Source organism: Polyodon spathula, chromosome 27 (assembly GCF_017654505.1).
Source record: "Polyodon spathula isolate WHYD16114869_AA chromosome 27, ASM1765450v1, whole genome shotgun sequence".
Classification (NCBI taxonomy): Eukaryota; Metazoa; Chordata; class Actinopteri; order Acipenseriformes; family Polyodontidae; genus Polyodon; species Polyodon spathula.
Genome location: NC_054560.1, coordinates 5,961,272 through 5,982,305, shown reverse-complemented (window position 1 = coordinate 5,982,305; position 21,034 = coordinate 5,961,272). Strand labels below are relative to the sequence as shown.

The window sequence follows — 21,034 nt, the reverse complement described above, 5'->3', positions numbered from 1 at the left end:
TAGAAGAGTTCACCACAGTATTTCCGACCTCCTCCTCTCCCCCGTGCTGCTTCCATTGTTATGCCAGGCCTGTATCACAGCCTGCCACGTTTTCTATATGCTTCACCACACCTCTCCGGGCTTTACAGTGAATACCTGTCTTTAACTGGGCTTTCACTTGCTGTGCTTTTATTAAGGGAAACCTTTCGAAGGGATGCCACAAATGTCAGCTCCTGACTCCGAGAACCACGAGGCAACAGAATGAATAAAGTACAGGAATGAAAGCATGAATGAGAAGCTGTCTGAAAGCCAGGCTGGGGCAGTGTAGAGTTCATTATTAAAACAGCAAACAGCTCCACTCATGCCTTGTGTTTTTAAGGGTTTTGGAGCAGAGTGAATTGCGTTTGAACGTCCTGGCTCTTTAATGGCGTGTTATCTTCAGCAGTCACATTGCTCAAGGGATAAAGAGAGACCAGAACATATATACAACAAGCACCTTCATTTATTGATTCTCCAAAATAGTGTGTAAATACTTTACCTATTTACAGCACAGCGCTTTCTGTACACTTTGCCTTGCATGCTGTTACACAATATATTATTATTATTATTGGCACTATTAATATTATTACATATAAATTCAATATACAAGGTAAATTAGGACATTTATACATTTTCAAGCTTTACAAATCAAACAAACTGGAAGATGGTAGAGGCAGCGTTTTCAACCCAGTCCCTCTGTCTGGCTCATCCATCACCGCCCCCCTCCTCCTCCTCCTCTTGCCCCTCCCACTCATCCAGGTTGCCAGGGCAGGGCTCCATGGTAACGGCCACGCCCATCCCGCTGCGTCTCCGGGGCATGTCGGCCAGCTGCGTCCACTCGTCACTCTCTGGGCTGTAGCACTCCACGCTGGACAGGAAGCCCTCCTGGTTGAAGCCCCCTGTAACAGACCAGACCACGGCAGCCAATCAGAACAGGCGTGCTGCAGCAGCTGTGCAAGTATTCCTGCAGTGTCCCGCCCTGCTTTTCCCTCGGTGACACTGCGTTTACAGCTTACATATTAATGCATATTTATACCTTGCTTATCTATAGCCACAGGGCCACTTGCACTGTGTGAAACACGCACTCCCAGAGGAACGGCAGGATCATCACAGCAGATAGAAGGGGTAAACCAGCAGCCTATGTTGCTGATTACACTGTAGGGGTAGTGGGCGGTAAAACATTTATCGTCTGCACAACAGATTCCCCTTTCCGGTGGTCAGAACTACTGTTTTTTTGTTCTGTGATTTCCTGGAGAACAAGGCATGGAAACTGAGAACTTTCTTCAACTTCATGTAGAATCAGAAATCTACTGTACGGTGGCTCATTGAGGACAAAAAGCTAATGTTGAGATCACAAGAGGAACTGTCGGAGGATCTAGACAGAACACATTTGTACCCCCTCTCCCTCCGTCAATGGGCCACTGTAGATAGCAGGTTTTTGAAACGACAGGAGTGCTGGAACATGCGTTTCTTTCACAGCCGCGCGCCCAGGACCTGCGTAGCGATCGGCGGTGCTGGACCGGTAAGGTTCCTGGACTAATCATTGTAAAGCCGATTCCCGCTGGCGCAGTGCAATGGCAGGCTGCTCGCTGGCGTCTCACCCAGTGCGTAGATCTTGCCCTGGTACACGGTCACTCCGTGAGCACTGCGACGGTTCTTCATGGGAGAGACGGGCTCCCAGCGGTCACTGGCCACGCTGTAGCGCTCCACGCTGCTGAGCTGCGCTGTGCCATCGTACCCGCCCACCGCATACACGCAACTCTCAAAGCTGACGACCCCTGAGAGATCAAGACAGAACACGAGCAGAGCCGTCAGCACGATCTCACAGGGCAGCGTCACCGGACAGGCTGTGGGGTTTCAATCACGACGCAAGAACTTTCACTAGCTTTCTGCCGATATGCTAACAACTAAATTGAAAAACACGATCACGTCGAAAAATACATATTTTACAGGAATACTTACAACAAAGCTAGGGAAGCAATGCGTTGTGTTTAAAACCCTATAATTTGTTCAGCAACACTTTAAAATAACTGATAGCATTTCTTTAAAACAGTATAAGGTCCATTCTGCACTCTTAGGAACCTAAAGCAATGAATAAACTACACTAATAAATATAACTAAATCGAACGGCTTCAGGGACAATTTGAAGATAAGGATGGTTCATTTCTTCCTATACTGTAATTAACAAAACCACCATGTAAATTAAAAGCAACCTTCATGTAAATTGTGGAATGAACTCACATGGACTCTGCATACTGCATGAACCCCCAGCAACCCGAACTGAAACTCTGATTAGATTGCTCGCTGCTGCAGGTTCCCTCCCTCTGCTTACCGGCTCCACTGCGGATGGATCCCATAGACGCTACAGGCTGCCAGGTGTTGGTGTCGGGGTGGTAGCGCTCCACACTGTCCCAGCGGCTCTCCCCGTCGAAGCCCCCCACCGCGTACAGCAGCCCGTTGCAGACGGCCACTCCAGCACCAATCCGCCCCACCGACATGGGCGCCACGAAGGTCCACTGGTTCGTTTCAGGGTCGTATCTGCAGAGAGAGCGACCACGTTATATAGGGGGGAAAACAACAGCACACTCATGCGAGGCCATCATGCATTTGCCCCTTCCATATGCCCCCCTGTAAAAAGACTAGAGTTTTTTTTTTTTTATCTGACCTCACATGAGGTTGCCATGCATGACAGAGTTAAAGACACATCATAGCTGAATGAAACAGAGAGACAGCCGACACTAACAGCTACACAGAGGAAGCCTGGCCTGTGAGACTCTATCCTGGGTGAGCAGAACCACCCCGACCCCGCCCCTTTAGTTTTTGTTTGGTTGGTTGTTTTTTTTGGTAGTTTATCACACGCGTTGGGAGCCACAGGAAGGGAACGTTTTATTACAATAAACCACAATGTTTGTCTAACGTAGATAAGAGACGATGGTGCAATAGCATACTTTGCTTCGCTGGGCTGGTTTAAACAGCGCACGCTTGTTCTTGCCTGTAACAATGTCACAGCAGATCTTGTGTTCCTGGCTGAATTCCCTTGTGCTGTGTGAGTGGATGTGAACATGGAGGGAGGGGGGGTGAAAGCTCACGCCAGGAGCTGACTAAGAGATACCCACACGCCCAAGCTGACTCTACATTTTCAATGCAAACTGATCTAATTCATGTTTATAATTCATTATATATTGCTATTGATCAAACTCCTGTTGCTTACAGCACTGTACAATATAAAGAGGGACCCTGTAGGCTGTTCTGTAACTAACGGCCGTGTGGAGTTTGGGGAAGTTGAACCCCACGTGGAGAGCACTAACAATCCCCTCCTCTATATCCCTGAGCCCCCAGGAGGTACTGGAGAAGCGCCACGCTGTGCACTGCAAACAAAAAATAAAATACAAACTTTCCAGCACAGGCAGAATGCCTCCCCCCGAATACAAAAGCACTGTACTCTTTACAAAGACTACTCAGCTAAAAATAACCAAGCAGCGTTATACAACAAGGCTTCGCAGGCATCAGATGCTCATTCTTGGAGGCATTTTCTCCCGACATTCACGGCAACTTTCATAGGTGAAGCACACGTCCTGTTTAACAGGTGAAGCACACATCTTGTTTACAGGTGAAGCACACGTCTTGTTTAACAGGTGAAGCACAAGTCCTGTTTAACAGGTGAAGCACACGTCTTGTTTACAGGTGAAGCACACGTCCTGTTTAACAGGTGAAGCACACGTCTTGTTTAACAGGTGAAGCACACGTCCTGTTCCTGCACAGGCCATGTTTGAGAGTTGGTCGAGGTCTGACAGCACTTAATAAAAATCAAGGCAATACAAGTACCAAGAGATCAACAGCGGCTTTAGAGATATCTAATGAAAAAAAAAAATGCATTCTGCAATCCTTCTGACCGGGGTGATGCGTTTAAGATCACACAACTGCCAGAAATCTAACCCTAAATATCAGGGATGGAAATAAGACTCCTCCAAATCCACTCTCCGAACCCCCCCCGGTCACTCATACTGACTTTTCAACGCTGCGGTGGTGCACCGACCCGTGGGACCCCCCCACCGCGTAAATGCCCCCGTCGATCACGCCGACCCCGACGCGGTTCCTGGGCACGTTGAGCGATGCCCGCTGGGTCCACTGGTTGGTCATGGGGTTGTAGCAGGCGAGTGAGGCCGAGTCCGTGTGCTCCTGCTGGGAGTTGTTCCGCCCGCCCACCACGAAGAACAGCCCGAAGAGCACGCAGGCGCCCAGGCCGCTGCGGGGGGCGTCCATGCTGGCCAGCCTGGTCCACTGCCCCATGCGAGGGTCGCAGGCCTCCATGGAGCTCAGCGACTGCTGCAGGTAGCCCCCGGCCAGGTAGATGAGCTTGTTCCCCCTCAGCCTGGGGGGCGGCAGAGGTTTGTGCAGTGCCATCTCCTGGAAGATCCTGGACAGGTAGTCCCTGCAGGAGTTGGCCTTGCTCAGGATGGGGCACTCCTGCAGCTGGGCTTGGAGGAACCTGGGCGGCAGGGCGTAGATCTGCACAGCGTTGAGCAGGGCGTGGAAGTACTGCGCCCGCCCCTCCGGGTCCCAGCGCACCCACTCGATGCAGGCCTTGTACACCTCGGACTCGCACAGAACCTTCAGGCTGTCCTGGCTGATGAGGTCCAGCAGCTGGCAGTGGGACAGGTTAAAGAACTCCTCCTCTTTCGTCACCTGCACAGAAAAAAAAAAAGTTTAAAAAAGTCTGATTAGCCCCAGTGTACAGGTAGCTGTGTCTTACTAAACTCCTGGTAAAATCAGGAAAATGGTTCAAACAGCTATGCAATGGGAGTCTTACACACACATACACACACACACACACACACACACACACACACAAACATGTCCTCTTCAAACGTCTTAGAGAGAGAGAGGGGAGAGAGAAAAGAGATTGGAGTAACTTCATACACAACTAAAATGGGAAGTGTGTTGATTTTACCCTTCCTTCCTCTCACCCTCACCTTGTTAAAGTGTGTGTTGCTGTACTCCCCTCTCCTCTCTCCCTCACTTTGCTGAAGTGTGTGTTGCTGTACTCCCCTCTCCCTCACCTTGCTGAAGTGCGTGTTGATGTACTCCCCTCTCCCTCACCTTGCTGAAGTGGGTGTTGATGTACTCCCCTCTCCCTCACCTTGCTGAAGTGTGTGTTGATGTACTCCCCTCTCCCCTCTCCCTCACCTTGCTGAAGTGGGTGTTGATGTACTCCCCTCTCCCTCACCTTGCTGAAGTGGGTGTTGATGTACTCCCCTCTCCCCTCTCCCTCACCTTGCTGAAGTGTGTGTTGATGTACTCCCCTCTCCCCTCTCCCTCACCTTGCTGAAGTGGGTGTTGATGTACTCCCCTCTCCCCTCTCCCTCACCTTGCTGAAGTGCGTGTTGATGTACTCCCCTCTCCCTCACCTTGCTGAAGTGCGTGTTGATGTACTCCCCTCTCCCTCACCTTGCTGAAGTGGGTGTTGATGTACTCCCCTCTCCCCTCTCCCTCACCTTGCTGAAGTGCGTGTTGATGTACTCTCTCCCTCTCTGGTGCAGCTCCTTGCAGCCGATCTGCTCTGCGAAGTTGGCGATGCCGATGACGTTGGCGGGCTCCAGGTTCTTGGCCAGGAAGTCGCAGCAGGCCTTGGCCACGTCCTCCATCTGGTAGCGCGTGGCAGCCAGCAGCACGTGCAGGACGCACTTCTCCCCCACCGTGACACGCGCCGTGTACGCGAACTCGATGAGACGCTGCATCACGCAGGGGGCCACGTCCCGGATCGTCACCTCCGAGGCGTGGCACTCCTTGAAGTCACCTGTGAACATGGCCTTGAAGTAGGAGCTGCAGGACGCCAGGACCAGCTTGTGCACCTGGGAGGGAGGAAGAGAGAGAGGGATGGAAATAAGACCCCCACCGTTGCATAGCAGTCTGATCCAGTCCTGTTTTTACTGCAAGTTTAAGAAGGCACACCTGAGCTTGTTACCTCTCCACTAATGAAACTCAGAATAAAAACCTGGATAGGATGAAACTGCTATGCAATAGGAGCTTCCATTTCCCGTGGAAGGAAGGAAGGAAGGTGGGTGTCAACAAGAGGGTTGGCAAAAAGAACAGGCAAAACAGAGCAGTCTCACTGATTCCAGGTTTCAATCCGAGCTCGGGTACGGTACCTGTGATCCGAGAGGCTGTGACTCTCAGTACATGGCTGCAGTCGACACCACCGCTTACCCGGAATTCCTCTCGCTGGTCCTTGTAGGTGACGTGAAGGATGAGGTCACAGAGCTGGTCATGCCTGCGGAACTCGTCCATTCTCTCCAGGGCCTTGGAGGGGTGGCTCTCAATGGTGTAGTCCAGGTATCCGTGGCCCTTCATAGACGGGACGGCGATGGCTGGGAAATCTCCCCCAGTGTTTGGTTTCCTCCTTCTTGTGCATGTCATTCTTGGGCTCTGTCCCCTTCGTAAAGTTCTTTAGAAAATGAAAAACAGGCGCTGGCCACAGGGAGCCAGCTCGACCGTGTCTTCCTCTTTCTGTCTTTTCACACCTGTACGAGAAGCACAGCAAACGCTCTCCGCCACCCCAGAGGCATGCTTTGTGTCTACGCCAGGGGGGCAAAAAAAATAAAAACAACTCTCTTATTTCAACCGCTACAGAGTTTTCACATCTTTAAAACATCACAGCGTTTAATTTCAGGATTTTGCACGACAAGGCTGGCTGTGACAACCAACTTGATTAGGCAACGATGCACCGCGGTGGCCTTTTTTGAAGAAGAAATTCCTTCGTGCAAAAAAAACTGAAACACAATAAAGTATATTTAGAGCAAATCGATACTTTGACGAACTCTGGAGCAGTAAGTCTTATTGACAAGCAAGGTTTCGTCAAGATTCACCCCCAATATCCAATGTCTTGACTGGGTGCTTTATGCATGGCAGGAGGTTTTCAACGCTGCAAGAGGTGGGATCTTGTGAGGCTAACTGCAAATCAAAGAGAGAGAAACAGAATCTTTACTCAAGTGCACGTCTACACGTGACAGAGATTTATCAGAAAAGTCCGGCCGACAAAAATCATTTTAACTGATCGCAGCACGCTCTTTTATTTAAACTGAAAGTCCTTGGGCTTCAAAGTAAAGAATAAGTAACCAGCTGGGTTTACCTGTGATCCAGAATCGATCCCCACAACACGTCTGCCACGCCTTGAAGCCTTCATGTGACTTAAACCACAGCCACAATCTGCCCTCAACAAATTTCTATGGACTTCCTTCCAGAAGAGGTGGATCAGGGGTGTCTCAGGAATCAACTCCTCAAAACAGGGAGCCAGCCGGGAACTAAATCACACTAGATTTAGTTTTGCCGGTTTCATTTTTGTTAGTTTGTTGAAGTTTTGAAATACGTCAAAATAATGTAAGTTTGTGTGTTTGTTTGTCTACTTGACAAGGCTGGGTATTTTGGAGAGACCGTCCTGGCACATGAGAAGTTAGGGCACCCTGCCGGGTCAGCAGACACACAGCGGGGGGCAGCCAGGTTCACACTGACAAGACAATCGAGGGTCACATGCAGCACAGCGGCCTTTTATTTCTAACAGCTTACTGCACGGTACGGGCACGCACTGAATCCAGACCTGCATGATCAGGCTTCTGTCAATTCCAATTCCAATTCAAATTGAAAGGAATTGGAATAGATACCTTAGGAGGCACAATAGCTGTTGAGATCCTTCAGCTGCTTTCACTTGAAAGCCAGTTTTATTTGTGGACTAAAACAGTGGCTTCGATTGAAGTGATTTTGTTGCCAGGGTTGTGAGAAGCTCATTCTAGCCTGTCAACCCCGATTTTGATCAATGGTGTGTTGGAATGGATTAAGATAAGGGAGAGGATATAGATTTTTAAAAATGAATTGGAATTGAAAAACAGCTGTGTTCCCACGTCAGGGTCCAGCTCCTGAGTTATTAATACAGTCTGCTGGGTGACCTTCGCAAGAGCACAGCGGCGCTCCAAACAGGCAAGAGTTCAAAAGGCAAAAACAGCGCCCGGTTCCAGCGCACAGGACCGCGGAGGCGCTGTAAAATCGGGTTGGGTTGTGTTTTATCGACACGGTGTTTAATAAAACACCCAGATCCTACACTCTGCAAAGGCTGGAGGCGTCTGTTGTTTTCGAAATATCTGCATATCTGTTTCATGTGAGCGCCACACGCGAAAAACGCTGGGAAATAGATTTCTTAAAATTAGCCAAGGCATATCGCATTTAAGAAGGTACTGCAAATATTTGTTTTCGCGTTTAAATTAACACATCAGCTAAACCAAGCGACTGCATCTTCTGATATGCAGCTACAACTGGAACGCATTTTCAGTTTTTTGGGTGGAGAAGTTAGTCTAAATCACGGGGGTCTGAACCCTGTTCCAGTACTCTAGTTCAGCAGCTGTTCGACCGGTGTGTTGTTACATGAAAACAGAGAGGAGAGACGAGTAGCTATCATTCACTTTGAAAGTGAAACTGTATTTTATATTAAGAACTTGTTTACAGCAGACGCAAAAAAAAAACCCTTCCCTTTTTAAAAAACTTGCGACCGAGTAACACTTTTTTATTTACCGACGAGGGAAGTATTTTCCCTTTTCAGATTTGTTATTCGTTCGTTTGTTTGTAAATGCGTAAACAAGTCTTTAAAAAAAACACCACCACACACACACCCATATGTATATATAGTCTGTGTCTCTCTCTCTCTCACCTGCTGGCTGATTCGCGGATCGCACCAGTCCGTGCAGAGCAGGCTGTTTTGCTGTGCAGATCTCCAGTGCGCGGGTGGAGGAGAAACACGACACACTACACAGCGCAGGCTGCTCCGCTTTGCAGTGCCGAGTGCGTGTCTGCTCCGCTTTGCAGTGCCGAGTGGGTGTCTGCTCCGCTTTGCAGTGCCGAGTGCGTGTCTGCTCCGCTTTGCAGTGCCGAGTGCGTGTCTGCTCCGCTTTGCAGTGCCGAGTGCGTGTCTGCTCCGCTTTGCAGTGCCGAGTGCGTGTGTCTGCTCCGCTTTGCAGTGCCGAGTGCGTGTCTGCTCCGCTTTGCAGTGCCGAGTGCGTGTCTGCTCCGCTTTGCAGTGCCGAGTGCGTGTCTGCTCCGCTTTGCAGTGCCGAGTGCGTGTCTGCTCCGCTTTGCAGTGCCGAGTGCGTGTCTGCTCCGCTTTGCAGTGCCGAGTGCGTGTCTGCTCCGCTTTGCAGTGCCGAGTGCGTGTCTGCTCCGCTTTGCAGTGCCGAGTGCGTGTCTGCTCCGCTTTGCAGTGCCGAGTGCGTGTCTGCGCAGTCTTTGCTGGTGAGGAGTTACACACAAAAGCACAGGAGCTGCAGCCAATAATGACTCACTTGCAGCCCTGGCTTGTTCCTGTTCCTGCCCTGCAGCGTCTGCACTCTCTGTGACCAGTTTAATTTCAATATCAGCATGACTTTGCACTTTACACATTTCGTTCTTTCATATATTTTCTTACATTCGCGCATATATATATATATATATATATATATATATATATATATATATATATATATATATATATATATATATATAAAGTCAAATGTGCAGTTTTGAAAGAAACACATATTCTACAGAAAACGTATTTTCATTTTAACACAGCATCAGGTTAAAGCAATGGCTCAGTTTCCATTCCTCGTTGTCAGGAAGTCAGGTACACTTGTGTCTTCTAGGCCGTGCTGCTGGCTGAAAGCGTGCCAGCCAATAGGGGAAGCAGCTGCTTGTGTGATGAATGGCATTAAAGAGATGTGAACAATTTCACCTGCAGGGAGACCAAGGCAGTGCAACACCGTCTATAAGCAGACCCTGCTGCAGTGCCTTCAGCCTCTTGTATACAAGATGTCATCCTTTGAAAGCCCCCTCACGCCAGGCCTGCACATTGAATGGATGCGCACACACATTATTTTGTTGGCTACAATTATGCATGTTTGCTTCATAAGAACTCTGCAAGTCTGACCAGTTATTAAGTAACTAGGTTTTTGTCAATGGACCCTAAACCAGAGCCTCACAGAAATGGGTACTTTGTGACTCTCTCCGTGTGACAGCGCGTAATGTCAAAGGCAGCACCACACCTCGCCCCCGTGCTCTTGTCTCGATCTGCAAGGAGGGCGGAGATGATCACTTCAGCCAGCATGCTGTCTGTCTCCTCAAAGAGCTGACACGAGATATGCACAGCTGATACAGGCATTGCAGTTTCGAAGAACTCCACACTGTGCATGCTAAAGGCATTGCAGTTTCGAGGAACTCCACACTGTGCATGCTAAAGGCATTGCAGTTTCGAGGAACTCCACACTGTGCATGCTAAAGGCATTGCAGTTTCGAGGAACTCCACACTGTGCATGCTAAAGGCATTGCAGTTTCGAGGAACTCCACACTGTGCATGCTAAAGGCATTGCAGTTTCGAGGAACTCCACACTGTGCATGCTAAAGGCATTGCAGTTTCGAGGAACTCCACACTGTGCATGCTAAAGGCATTGCAGTTTCGAGGAACTCCACACTGTGCATGCTAAAGGCATTGCAGTTTCGAGGAACTCCACACTGTGCATGCTAAAGGCATTGCAGTTTCGAGGACCTCCACACTGTGCATGCTAAAGGCATTGCAGTTTCGAGGAACTCCACACTGTGCATGCTAAAGGCATTGCAGTTTCGAGGAACTCCACACTGTGCATGCTAAAGGCATTGCAGTTTCGAGGAACTCCACACTGTGCATGCTAAAGGCATTGCAGTTTCGAGGAACTCCACACTGTGCATGCTAAAGGCATTGCAGTTTCGAGGAACTCCACACTGTGCATGCTAAAGGCATTGCAGTTTCGAGGACCTCCACACTGTGCATGCTAAAGGCATTGCAGTTTCGAGGACCTCCACACTGTGCATGCTAAAGGCATTGCAGTTTCGAGGAACTCCACACTGTGCATGCTAAAGGCATTGCAGTTTCGAGGAACTCCACACTGTGCATGCTAAAGGCATTGCAGTTTCGAGGAACTCCACACTGTGCATGCTAAAGGCATTGCAGTTTCGAGGAACTCCACACTGTGCATGCTAAAGGCATTGCAGTTTCGAGGAACTCCACACTGTGCATGCTAAAGGCATTGCAGTTTCGAGGAACTCCACACTGTGCATGCTAAAGGCATTGCAGTTTCGAGGAACTCCACACTGTACATGCTAAAGGCATTGCCATCGGTTTCATTCTCTTTTTTTAGCCCGTTTTGTCAGTTAATATTTAAACTCTGGCGAGTTTCCATATTTTGCATAACCTCCCCTCTTACAGCCCCCACCTGGTCATGGTTGTTATATATCTGTGCCAGCACTAGGGGGCACCAAAGAGTATCCAGAGCCAAAGGAATTCTGTACAGCTATGGCCAAAAAAGTTGCTTCACCCTACAGAATGAACGAATTTAGTTGCAGAAAGTTGAACGAAACCTGTTGAATTACATTGTGCTAACAGGCTGGATTATTGTAGTTTTCCATATATTGAAACACGTGACCTTTCAAAATCTATCATGAACTGCTCTACTGCTGTTAATGGCTTCCGCGCGATTCATTCAAGGGCGCTGGAACTAGGGGTGTTGGGGGGTGCGGTAGCCCCCCCTTGCTTTGCATGGCTTCCACCATATACAGGGGTTACAGTATTGTTCAATGGCTTTCAGCAACCCCACTTTAAAAATGACTCCACTGCCACCGATATAGTTTCTCTGATGATGATAAAGATCTCCATTAGGACGAAAGAAAACACACACACAGGACACAGCAGCAGACCCCAGTTTGGGAGCACATTTACTAGACTCAAGAACAGCTGAAGACACACAGAGAGAAGGAATGTCAGTTTTAGAGCAGTGCTGAGTGTGCCCTTATCACTGAGCCAAAGCAAAATCCTGCCCTGCTCTTCTCTGTCCTTTTTCTTGGTGTATTCGACTGATCTAATCACACCCCACACTGCCACTGTTTAAATAATGAGGGGTTTGAAAAAATGCTACATATTAAAAAGGGTTTATATTTGAATGATTTCAATGCCGGAGATGTTTGGATCAGACTCCTCTTCATACTTTCTGATTGTGGGGTAACTTCTTCAGATAACTACCGAAGAGTGCAGCTACTAAAAAGAACCGAACAGAATCAGGCAAACTTAACCACTAAATGTATTTTTTTTTCATTGTGTCCTGTTCTAGGTGTACTAAAAGCAAATATATAGGGCCTCTGTGAGATAAAGACAGAGTCTCAGCACTTGTTCTGTTAATACTTTGGGTAGATTCTGCTTCAGCTCGTTCCTCCACGCTGCACACAGCAGTCTCACTGCCCAAGCTACACAAAGGAAAACCAAACCAGAAGAACCCTTTTTAATAACAGTCATTTAAAAAAAAGCTGCAAGGCGTACCAAACTGAGAACTGAGCCTGCAGCGACTCACAGTCAAGCTGTACAGTAAAGCAACATCAAACCAAGACTTTAAAAACACAGGTCTCCAGCACCTGCCTCAGCACTAGCAGCACCCTCCCTGTTCCTCTCCTGGCTCTCTGCTCGGGTATGTGACTCGGCCAGCAGGATTTGAAATACATCAAGGTTTCAAGCTACAGTACGGCAATGAAAAGCAAAACGAATGACACGCTTATATAAACAGAAAGGAGCAGGATGAAGGAGTGCGCTAGATGCTCGTCTTGTCCAAGTCCACTTTGATGGGCAGCGGCCCCGCCTCCTCGCTCTCGTCCGTTTGATTGATGGCTACAGCGATCAGAGGCGTCAGGGGGTAAGGAGACACTTTGCTCACGTCATCCAGGAACTCCTTGTCACCGTTTATACTCAGCTGGAAAAACAATGTTTACAGTGCTTGTAAAGGGTTACACTGGCGGCTGTCAACTAAACACTTCACAGCTGGATACTTATCAACCATGCCAGAAATACACAAAGCAGCCCAGTCCCGAGACCAAGCCAGGACTAAAACTACCTCATTCAGGAGGTTGTGTTCAGCTTGGTCGCTATGTTTAGGTAGTTCCGGAACTAAAAATTGTTTTCGTTTTGCACCCAGACCCCGAGCCGAAGCCCCCTTGAGCCCCCCCAGTTCACCTGTGTCTTGACGTGCTGGTCTGGAGCCGTCACCAAGCTGGCACAGCCGAGCCACAACATCACCACGATGGAGAGGAAGAGACAGGCAGCCAGGATCCAACGAGGCAGTCCTGAGCGCCTGGGAGAGAGAGAGAGAAACAGAGTGAGAGAAACAGAGAGAGAGAGAGAGAGAGAGAGAGAGAGAGAGAGAGAGAGAGAGAGACAGAGACAGAGACAGAGCGAGTGAGTGAGTGAATTACACGTTTTGATTTAGCTTTTAAACATGCAGCAGCATGCATTGCAAAAGAGAGAGAGAGAGAAGGTGGACTTGCATAACTGTGACCTCACACCAGTTATATGACACACAGCCACACACACACACACACACACACACACACACACACACACACACACAGTATCCTCATTTTATGGACAGTGTTCAGATCAGTTGAACAGACCCCCCCCCCCACGCCCTCTGCCCTGGGACCCCCGGCCCGCACCTGGACATGCAGCCCAGGAAGTCATGCTCTGATGGCAGGGCGCCTGTGAGCTGGGGGGGGTGTTTGGGCTTGACTGGTTTCCTGGAGCCTTTCTCCGCTCGCTCGCGCGGTCCTGCAGCATAGAGAGAGAAAGCAGCGTTAGTGTTCGGGAGAGACCCTGCTGTTTTCAGCCACCCCCTTCCTCCCTCCCTGCTGCTCGGAGTTCACTCATTGCATTCTGGGACACTGGAAGAGTCGTACTGCATAAGGCTCCAACACATACCAAAGATGGAAATCAGGCTCCCAGTGCAGAGCAGTTTGATCCATTCCTTGTTTCACTAGCAGTTTAATAAGACACACCTGAGCTTGTTACCGACACACTGGGGCTGCTGAAGCTCGTATTAAACCTGGTGAAACTGCTACGCAACAGGAGTCTTATTTCCATCCTAGGTGCTATATGAAGACATCTGATATCACGAACCTCACAGACAGTACAGTAAGGTACAGAAATGCCAAACACAATGTCGCCATCATGCTGCTGTATGAAGCCCACTTTCTTTACTGCGTTCCTGTCTGTGTTGGCACGCCAGGGAGGCTGTCGCTTGGCACAGGCTCTTGCTCACCTGCGTGTGGTGTCAGGGTGTTGGAATTGACTGGAGGCCAGGATTTCTCAGCCACGTTAGACCTGGGAGCCTGTAGTTCTGGAGCTGCGTACTCAGTTTCAGGCTGGCTCTGAACAGATAGAAAGACATGTGGTTAACCCCGATGTGCTATTAGCACGCTTCAATCATGAACAAAGAGAACCTCTTCCCTGGTGTATACAGAGCACTGAGTGGCGTTGGGTGGCACTGAGTCACAAGGGACTTTCTCTTTTGAAGAAATGTCCCTCCTTTCGATCTCAGAGTGAATACGAGAAGAGAAGAGTCTTCCTGAACGAGAGGAGACCATTCAGCCCACCAAAGCTCACCCAGTTCCTGGTAGCTGATTAATCTCAGAACTTTGTCAAGCCGCGTCTTAAAGGACCCCAGTGACTCAGCATCAGTGACCATTCCATCCCCTCAGCGGTGTGAAGACGTGCTTGGTCCTATGTCTACCTCCACTTGGTTCACTTTGTCAACGTCTTTTCAGATTTTAAAGACAATCATGCCCCCCCCCCCCCCCCCCCCCCCCCCCCCCCCCCAGTTCTCCGAGGGTACACAGATCCCCCCCTGGTTCTCCCAGGGTACACAGACTCAGTTTGTTCAGCCTGTCTTCATGATGCAGTCTCTGCAGTGTAACCCATCTGTTTATCATTCTCCCTGCCAAGCCCAATCATCCTGCAGTTCTTCTCACTGGTCCCTCTGCATTAACTATTCATAATCAGCCCGGCTCTCTGGGGAGCTCATTAAAACGGGATGGAGCTGCTTTTCCAAATTGTTTCGAATAAAAAAAGTCTGGATCTCGGCTGCTACTGTGGCTGCTGACACGTTAATCATAAGGCTGCAACAGTCAGGCTGTGCAGCTAAATCACTGAGGAGCAGAGAACAGAACCCAACAAACACTGAGGAGCAGAGAACAGAACCCAACAAACACTGAGGAGCAGAGAACAGAACCCAGCAAACACTGAGGAGCAGAGAACAGAACCCAGCAAACACTGAGGAGCAGAGAACAGAACCCAGCAAACACTGAGGAGCAGAGAACAGAACCCAGCAAACACTGAGGAGCAGAGAACAGAACCCAGCAAACACTGAGGAGCAGAGAACAGAACCCAGCAAACACTGAGGAGCAGAGAACAGAACCCAGCAAACACTGAGGAGCAGAGAACAGAACCCAGCAAACACTGAGGAGCAGAGAACAGAACCCAGCAAACACTGAGGAGCAGAGAACAGAACCCAGCAAACACTGAGGAGCAGAGAACAGAACCCAGCAAACACTGAGGAGCAGAGAACAGAACCCAGCAAACACTGAGGAGCAGAGAACAGTAACACAGTAGGTAACTAAAGGTTGTCATGGCAAACCTCACCCAACGCTGGTAAAATGGAAAGAGAGGAGAGGAGAAAGCGAGTTTAGTTATAATGCTCCCAGATTGTCAGCCCCAAGATCATATCCTTTAATTATAATTTTTTTTATTTTTTTTTATTCCCATCTTTGTTTTCTTTTTCTCCGGACATAAATTCCAGATGTAATTCCAAAGAAGAAAAAAAAAAAAGCCAATTCCTGCAGGAAGTTAAAATGCTGGCCACGGACCGAACTCATTTTCCCCGAGCGAAACCAACAAGGAAAAAATATCCAGCTGGGATAGATTACAGCCGTCGCCAAAGGTGCTTTGGATAGGAGCCGGGGAGAGCGCTTACCTCCCACTGGTCTGTCTTTATCTTTCCATTTCAAGCATGCCTTTGAACTTCTACTTAAATAGCTGGCCCTTGTGACGGTCGTCAGCTTCGCGTGTATCTATCTGTGAAATTGAATAACAAGCTGCAGTGTGGCGCTTTTAAATTAGACCTTGGGTTTTTGTTTTTGTTTTTCTGAAATTGAAAGCTCAAAAGGCATTTTTTGAATGCGTTATTGAATCCACATGGGGTTGCATATTATAAAAAAATAAACATGTGTCTCTGTTGAGCCAGGCATTAGCATTGGCAGCAAGGTAAGACTGTGTGACAAAATAATAGGGCTTTGATATATTTATGCGCTTTACTTAGAAGTCTCATAGAAAGATGAGCAAGCTCTTGTGCACGCACGGAACATCTGCATTCTGTGAACTTCATTAGGACCGAATACGGGTTTGCCCCGATCACAGCGTGACACAGACTCTACGCGGTGTCTCAAGGGACCCCTTCACTCACTCCCTGTCTAGCTAGACTATTTGCTTTACCGTGCTGAAGCTGATCATCAGTCTGGGATTTCCAGGGCAGGTTAGGCTGGTCCCTGATAGGCGCTGCACTAGAGGGGCCAGTATAGGGTACGTTGCAGGACGAATCACCAGAGCGAAAGTTAGAAGGATCTATAGCTCATTGAAACCAGAGCCGCGAGTTCTGAGACGTAGCAGAGCTTAGCAGAGCTACTGGAGCTAGCTCTCACAGTGGCAGCTCTCCTGAGGGGGTACAGCCCGGTGCAGCCTCCGATGCGCAGCTACCCAGCCTCCAGTCAGCTGCTGACCCTGAACTGATCTTACAGTTGCCTTTCATCCCTCCATCACTCACACAGGGTTTGTAGTCCTGCCTTGAGCCAATCCCTTCTACTTAATGGAACTCGGCCAGCAGCCTCACAGGCAAAGGGAACCTCCTGCCTCTCTCTCTCTCTCTCTCTCTCTGAGCTTGAAGCGCAGGCAAGGGGAAGAGAGTGCAAGATATTGATAAAGAAACAGCAACTAACAGATCAATCAATCAGCGATCGCCGTGGCTTTTATTTCTTGCCAGCCCCAACCGAACATTCATTCACTGGCTGATCTATCAGCGCCCCTGGCGCTCCACTGGGACCCCCGCGTAGTAAGCCAGCAACACACGCTTTCCTTCCACGCACTTTCGTTTCGTGGCGGGAAAAATAGGAATATAAAAGAGACACAGAATACTAATGTCTTCATCTTTGTTTAAAACATGAAGGTTGCGTCTGTGAAAAGCCTCCTAAAAGCAAATTGCAATAACAAGCCTGGTAAATAATGATCCAACAGAAAAGACAGAGCGTGCACGTAACAGCAGGGACGGGAAATAAGACTCCTATTGCACAGCAGTCAAATCCCTTCCAGGTTTTAATAAAGCTTGATTAGCCACAGTGTGTGTAGATAACAAGCTCCACTGCATCTTATTATTAAACTCACAGCGAAACCTGGAATGGATCGAACTGCTATGCAACGTGAAGTCTTATTTCTGGTTGCCTGGCGCGTGTGTGAGTGTGAGACCCCAGTAAAGCCCACGCCAGCTCTAACCGCTGTGCAGTCTGGAACGTCAGGATCCTACCTGGAACACCACCACCTTGCCATCGTCAGCCTGCAGGTAGAAGGTCCAGGTGGAGGAGATGAAGCTCTGAGCGGAGCTCACGATGTTGCTGCACCAATCAGAGACCATGTCAAGCACGGAGGGGTGGGCCTTGTGGGCCAAGGCCTCGAGCTGCAGAAACACAAGGGAGTTCAAATAGAGAGGAGATCCCTCTAGTGCATGGGAGGACAACTGCAGTCCTCCAAGGCCCTATCACTACCAATTAAATAACGAAGGGATTAGCTGCTCAATTTAGTACTCAAGTGTGGTTAATGGCATGGCTCCAGTAAGCTGATTCAATGGAAACTGCTGGTGGCCTCAGGCTGGCCCTTCCTGGCCTTTGCTCAAACCCGGCTCTAACTTGTTTAAGTTTAAACTTTAAAGGGGCGTGGGATCAGACAGCCCTGCTTCCCGGTCTTACCCTTCTCCTCCTGCTCTCTGCCTCGGAAGGCTGGCTCCTGCAGCCCGCGACACAGCTGTCCTGCTCCTCTCTCCTGCTGTAGGCCTCCAGGCAGGCTGAGAACGACAGGGACCCAACCCCCCTCCGTCAGAACAGCTTCTCAACTCCAGAGACCCCCCCCTCCGTCAGAACAGCTTCTCAACTCCAGAGACCCCCCCCTCTGTCAGAACAGCTTCTCAACTCCAGAGACCCCCCCCTCCGTCAGAACAGCTTCTCAACTCCAGAGACCCCCCCCTCCGTCAGAACAGCTTCTCAACTCCAGAGACCCCCCCCTCCGTCAGAACAGCTTCTCAACTCCAGAGACCCCCCCCTCCGTCAGAACAGCTTCTCAACTCCAGACCCTCTCCCATCAGAGCACAACTTCACATTATATATTTTTATTTATTTATTTTTTACAGTACACAATATTAACAGGATAATCCAACCGCACCCCCAATTTCCAGTTAAACTTTTACAGGCTTCTTCATTCAGTCACTGGCTGGCTTACCCCCCTCGCACTCGGACAGGGTGGTGTTGAACCCGGCGTTCCCATTCACAAACTGGCAGATTGAGAAGAGCCGGCAGCCGCGGTGGCAGGCGTTCAGGACACGGTCCTGCTGGGAGAGAGGGGCGGGGGACGGGTCTGAAATGCAGGTTCATGTGAAGAGACGACATCTCCTAACACGGGACTGTCCCGCTGGCCAGCTCCTTCCGAGCACACACCAATAAACACACTGCATAACCTAGCTTGCTTTAATGGATGTGTGAATAGTGTTTGAAGAACTCTTCTCAGGTGTCAGGCGCGAATAGCGTTAAAGTTGGCTACAGCGTTAACCTTCTGCACATTCTATTCAAATACCATGCAAAACACCATGCCAGGGTCCAATGCAAATGTGACCGAGATCTGTTTTCATGACAGCGCAGCTTCGTGCTGGGATCCCAGCGTCACCCCCCACAGACACACCGGTGCGACAGAGGTGTGTTGCATGAAACAATCAAGAAGCTGTATTTAGTTCTCAGGACTTTGTTACGTTGTACTTTTCCTCTGAAATTCAAATGAATAGATTATAAATAATAACTACCACGACAGGCTTAAAAACATTTTGTGTTTTATATAACTACTGTGTGCGTGTGTGTGTGATTCTTTTTTTTATAGTGTCTGTCAGACTGATACATGGAGATAAATAGATACAATTTAAAAGTATTATCGAATTCGTTTATCTTTGTACGGGGCTGAGACAACACCGCTGTACCGAATTAGACTGCATTTCTTAGATTTAAAAAAAAATAAAATTAAATGTTAAGTAATGTATTTTTTTTTTTTTTGTCCGCTCAATTATTCATTATGCAAGCACAGCATTCACAGAACAATACAACATGCATCTTGCACTACAATCATATTCACAAGAACAATTGCAACGCAGCAGGCGCTCGCTCAGAGGCTAGCGCTGTCTCCTGTGTACACTGCAGCCTGCAGAGAGAAACACTGACTGTGACAGTGACCGATTACTACACTCAGGTCGTTAAACAAGAGGGCAATACGGGGGGTACAAATACAGGTGCAAATATAATCGCAAAATAACTGTTTTGTCTCTATATATAATGCACAAGTGGATTACGCAAATTGCAAATAGCTAGGATGCTGACGCCTAGTGCTATTGGCACAGTCAGACTAGATCGAACGATTATTTAAGATGGATGCCTCCTGTTTATTTTCACTGCAAGATCCTACACTAACGCCAGACATTCACTGATTTATTTGGAGATCACTCCAAACGGTGTCTCCAAACACATGACTGTGTACCTGTGCATTAAAAACAATGTAATATCATTTAGCCGATAGAAATAAAGATTGCCACAGATATGCGCGGGGGCTCATTCCAAATTATTATATAATAATAATAATAATAATAATAATACAATTCAATCGAATGCCATTGCTGCACTTACTTTAGCGCTGCTGCCGTGTTTTAAGGCGGTCTGGCACTGTTTCTTGCAGTACGCGATATCGCCGAGCTGGCTGTCAAACACATCAGCCGCAGCTGTCAGGGAAACGAGGAGCAGCGAGATGAGAGCGCGGATCCTGCAGCACCGAGCCATCCTTACCGGTGTTTCTGATGCACTCAGCCTCAAACCTGCAGCACAGCAGCGAGCACCGTCCGCTTCAATCGCTCCGGCAACGCTGTGATGTCATACCCCTCGCTGCAAGGGACTGTGGGAGAAAGAAGAAGAAGAGTGACAACGACAGGTCTTCTCGAGTTTGCAATGAACGCTGTTCATTGTTTAGAGTGAAGCGTGAATCGTGCATCGCTGCAGATTCGTACAAAAAAAAAAGGGCCAAAGCAAATGCAAGCGTTAGTTGTTGCTGCTATAGTTTTAATGAGTGTGCACCCTGGGTAAAACATCTCTGCCTCTGAACCTGTGAAGCGTTTCCTTCAGACTGTCACTGCAGCAGCAGTATGCCAATTCAAGATTAGCTAAGGGATGTTTGCAAGGGCAAACCTTTCATTACTGTCACCCAGGTATGCTATAGCTGTCCGGTCCATTCCTACATGAACAGCAACACCTAGTCATGCATGAGGAGCGTGACACACAGAGGTGTGGTAAAGCACAGTATAGAGTCATATCATGGCCTGTATAGCAATGTTGCAATATATCATAGTAAACTTACATGGAAAAGCATTCCTGAAACTTGACAGATCGCATATACAAGGGCTATTTGATTATAGAGGCAAAACACCCAATAGTACACTGGCCAAAGCTGAGTCAGCTTGACTTAGTTTCTGATAGTCCATGAAAACTGAAACAAAGATTGGAGCAGATTTCCTAAAGTTTTAAATTTATAGAACTTTGGAAATCAGACAAGTCTGCAATGGCAAGTTCCTCCCGCCGGGGGGGGGTGGGGGGGGGGGGCCCCCAGGGGGGGGGGGGGGGGGGGGGGGGGGGGGGGATTGAAATGCAATCAAGAGTGACAGGCAGACTGGGTGTCCTGGAGACCGCAGCAGTGCTACCCCAGTCTGAACCCCTGTGGGTGGCACTGCAGATTAAACACACATTGTCCCCGCACTCATCGCAGTCTTCTCCTCAAACTAGGATCCTTGTGCTCCTCACTCCCACAATCATTCCT

General features: G+C 48.7%; 2 protein-coding genes across 5 annotated transcripts; both read right to left on the bottom strand.

Annotated features, from left to right (window-relative positions):
• Nucleotides 1–463: 463 nt before the first annotated feature.
• Nucleotides 464–9,393, bottom strand: LOC121301536 (kelch-like ECH-associated protein 1A). 3 transcript variants are annotated; one of them, XM_041231022.1, is made up of 7 exons: nt 8,714–9,393; nt 6,226–6,969; nt 5,514–5,870; nt 4,028–4,704; nt 2,351–2,556; nt 1,620–1,796; nt 464–917 (listed from the first exon to the last, which is right to left on the bottom strand). In XM_041231022.1, the coding sequence occupies exons 2-7, from the start codon at nt 6,433–6,435 to the stop codon at nt 724–726; spliced, it is 1,821 nt and encodes a 606-aa protein (XP_041086956.1). In that variant the 5' UTR covers nt 6,436–6,969; nt 8,714–9,393; the 3' UTR covers nt 464–723. The 3 variants fall into 3 exon arrangements, with proteins under 3 accessions (XP_041086956.1, XP_041086955.1, XP_041086957.1); XM_041231021.1 differs by lacking the exon at nt 8,714–9,393 and adding an exon at nt 7,148–8,707; XM_041231023.1 differs by lacking the exons at nt 1,620–1,796; nt 8,714–9,393 and adding an exon at nt 7,148–8,707.
• A 2,931-nt stretch (nt 9,394–12,324) lies between these two features.
• LOC121301241 (transmembrane protein 59-like) lies at nt 12,325–20,128 on the bottom strand. Of its 2 annotated transcripts, none has more exons than XM_041230401.1 (8): nt 19,858–20,128; nt 18,416–18,524; nt 17,890–17,984; nt 17,451–17,600; nt 14,142–14,250; nt 13,540–13,651; nt 13,061–13,178; nt 12,325–12,800 (listed from the first exon to the last, which is right to left on the bottom strand). In XM_041230401.1, the coding sequence occupies exons 1-8, from the start codon at nt 20,005–20,007 to the stop codon at nt 12,642–12,644; spliced, it is 1,002 nt and encodes a 333-aa protein (XP_041086335.1). In that variant the 5' UTR covers nt 20,008–20,128; the 3' UTR covers nt 12,325–12,641. The 2 variants fall into 2 exon arrangements, with proteins under 2 accessions (XP_041086335.1, XP_041086336.1); XM_041230402.1 differs by having other exon boundaries at nt 18,416–18,521.
• Nucleotides 20,129–21,034: the final 906 nt, after the last annotated feature.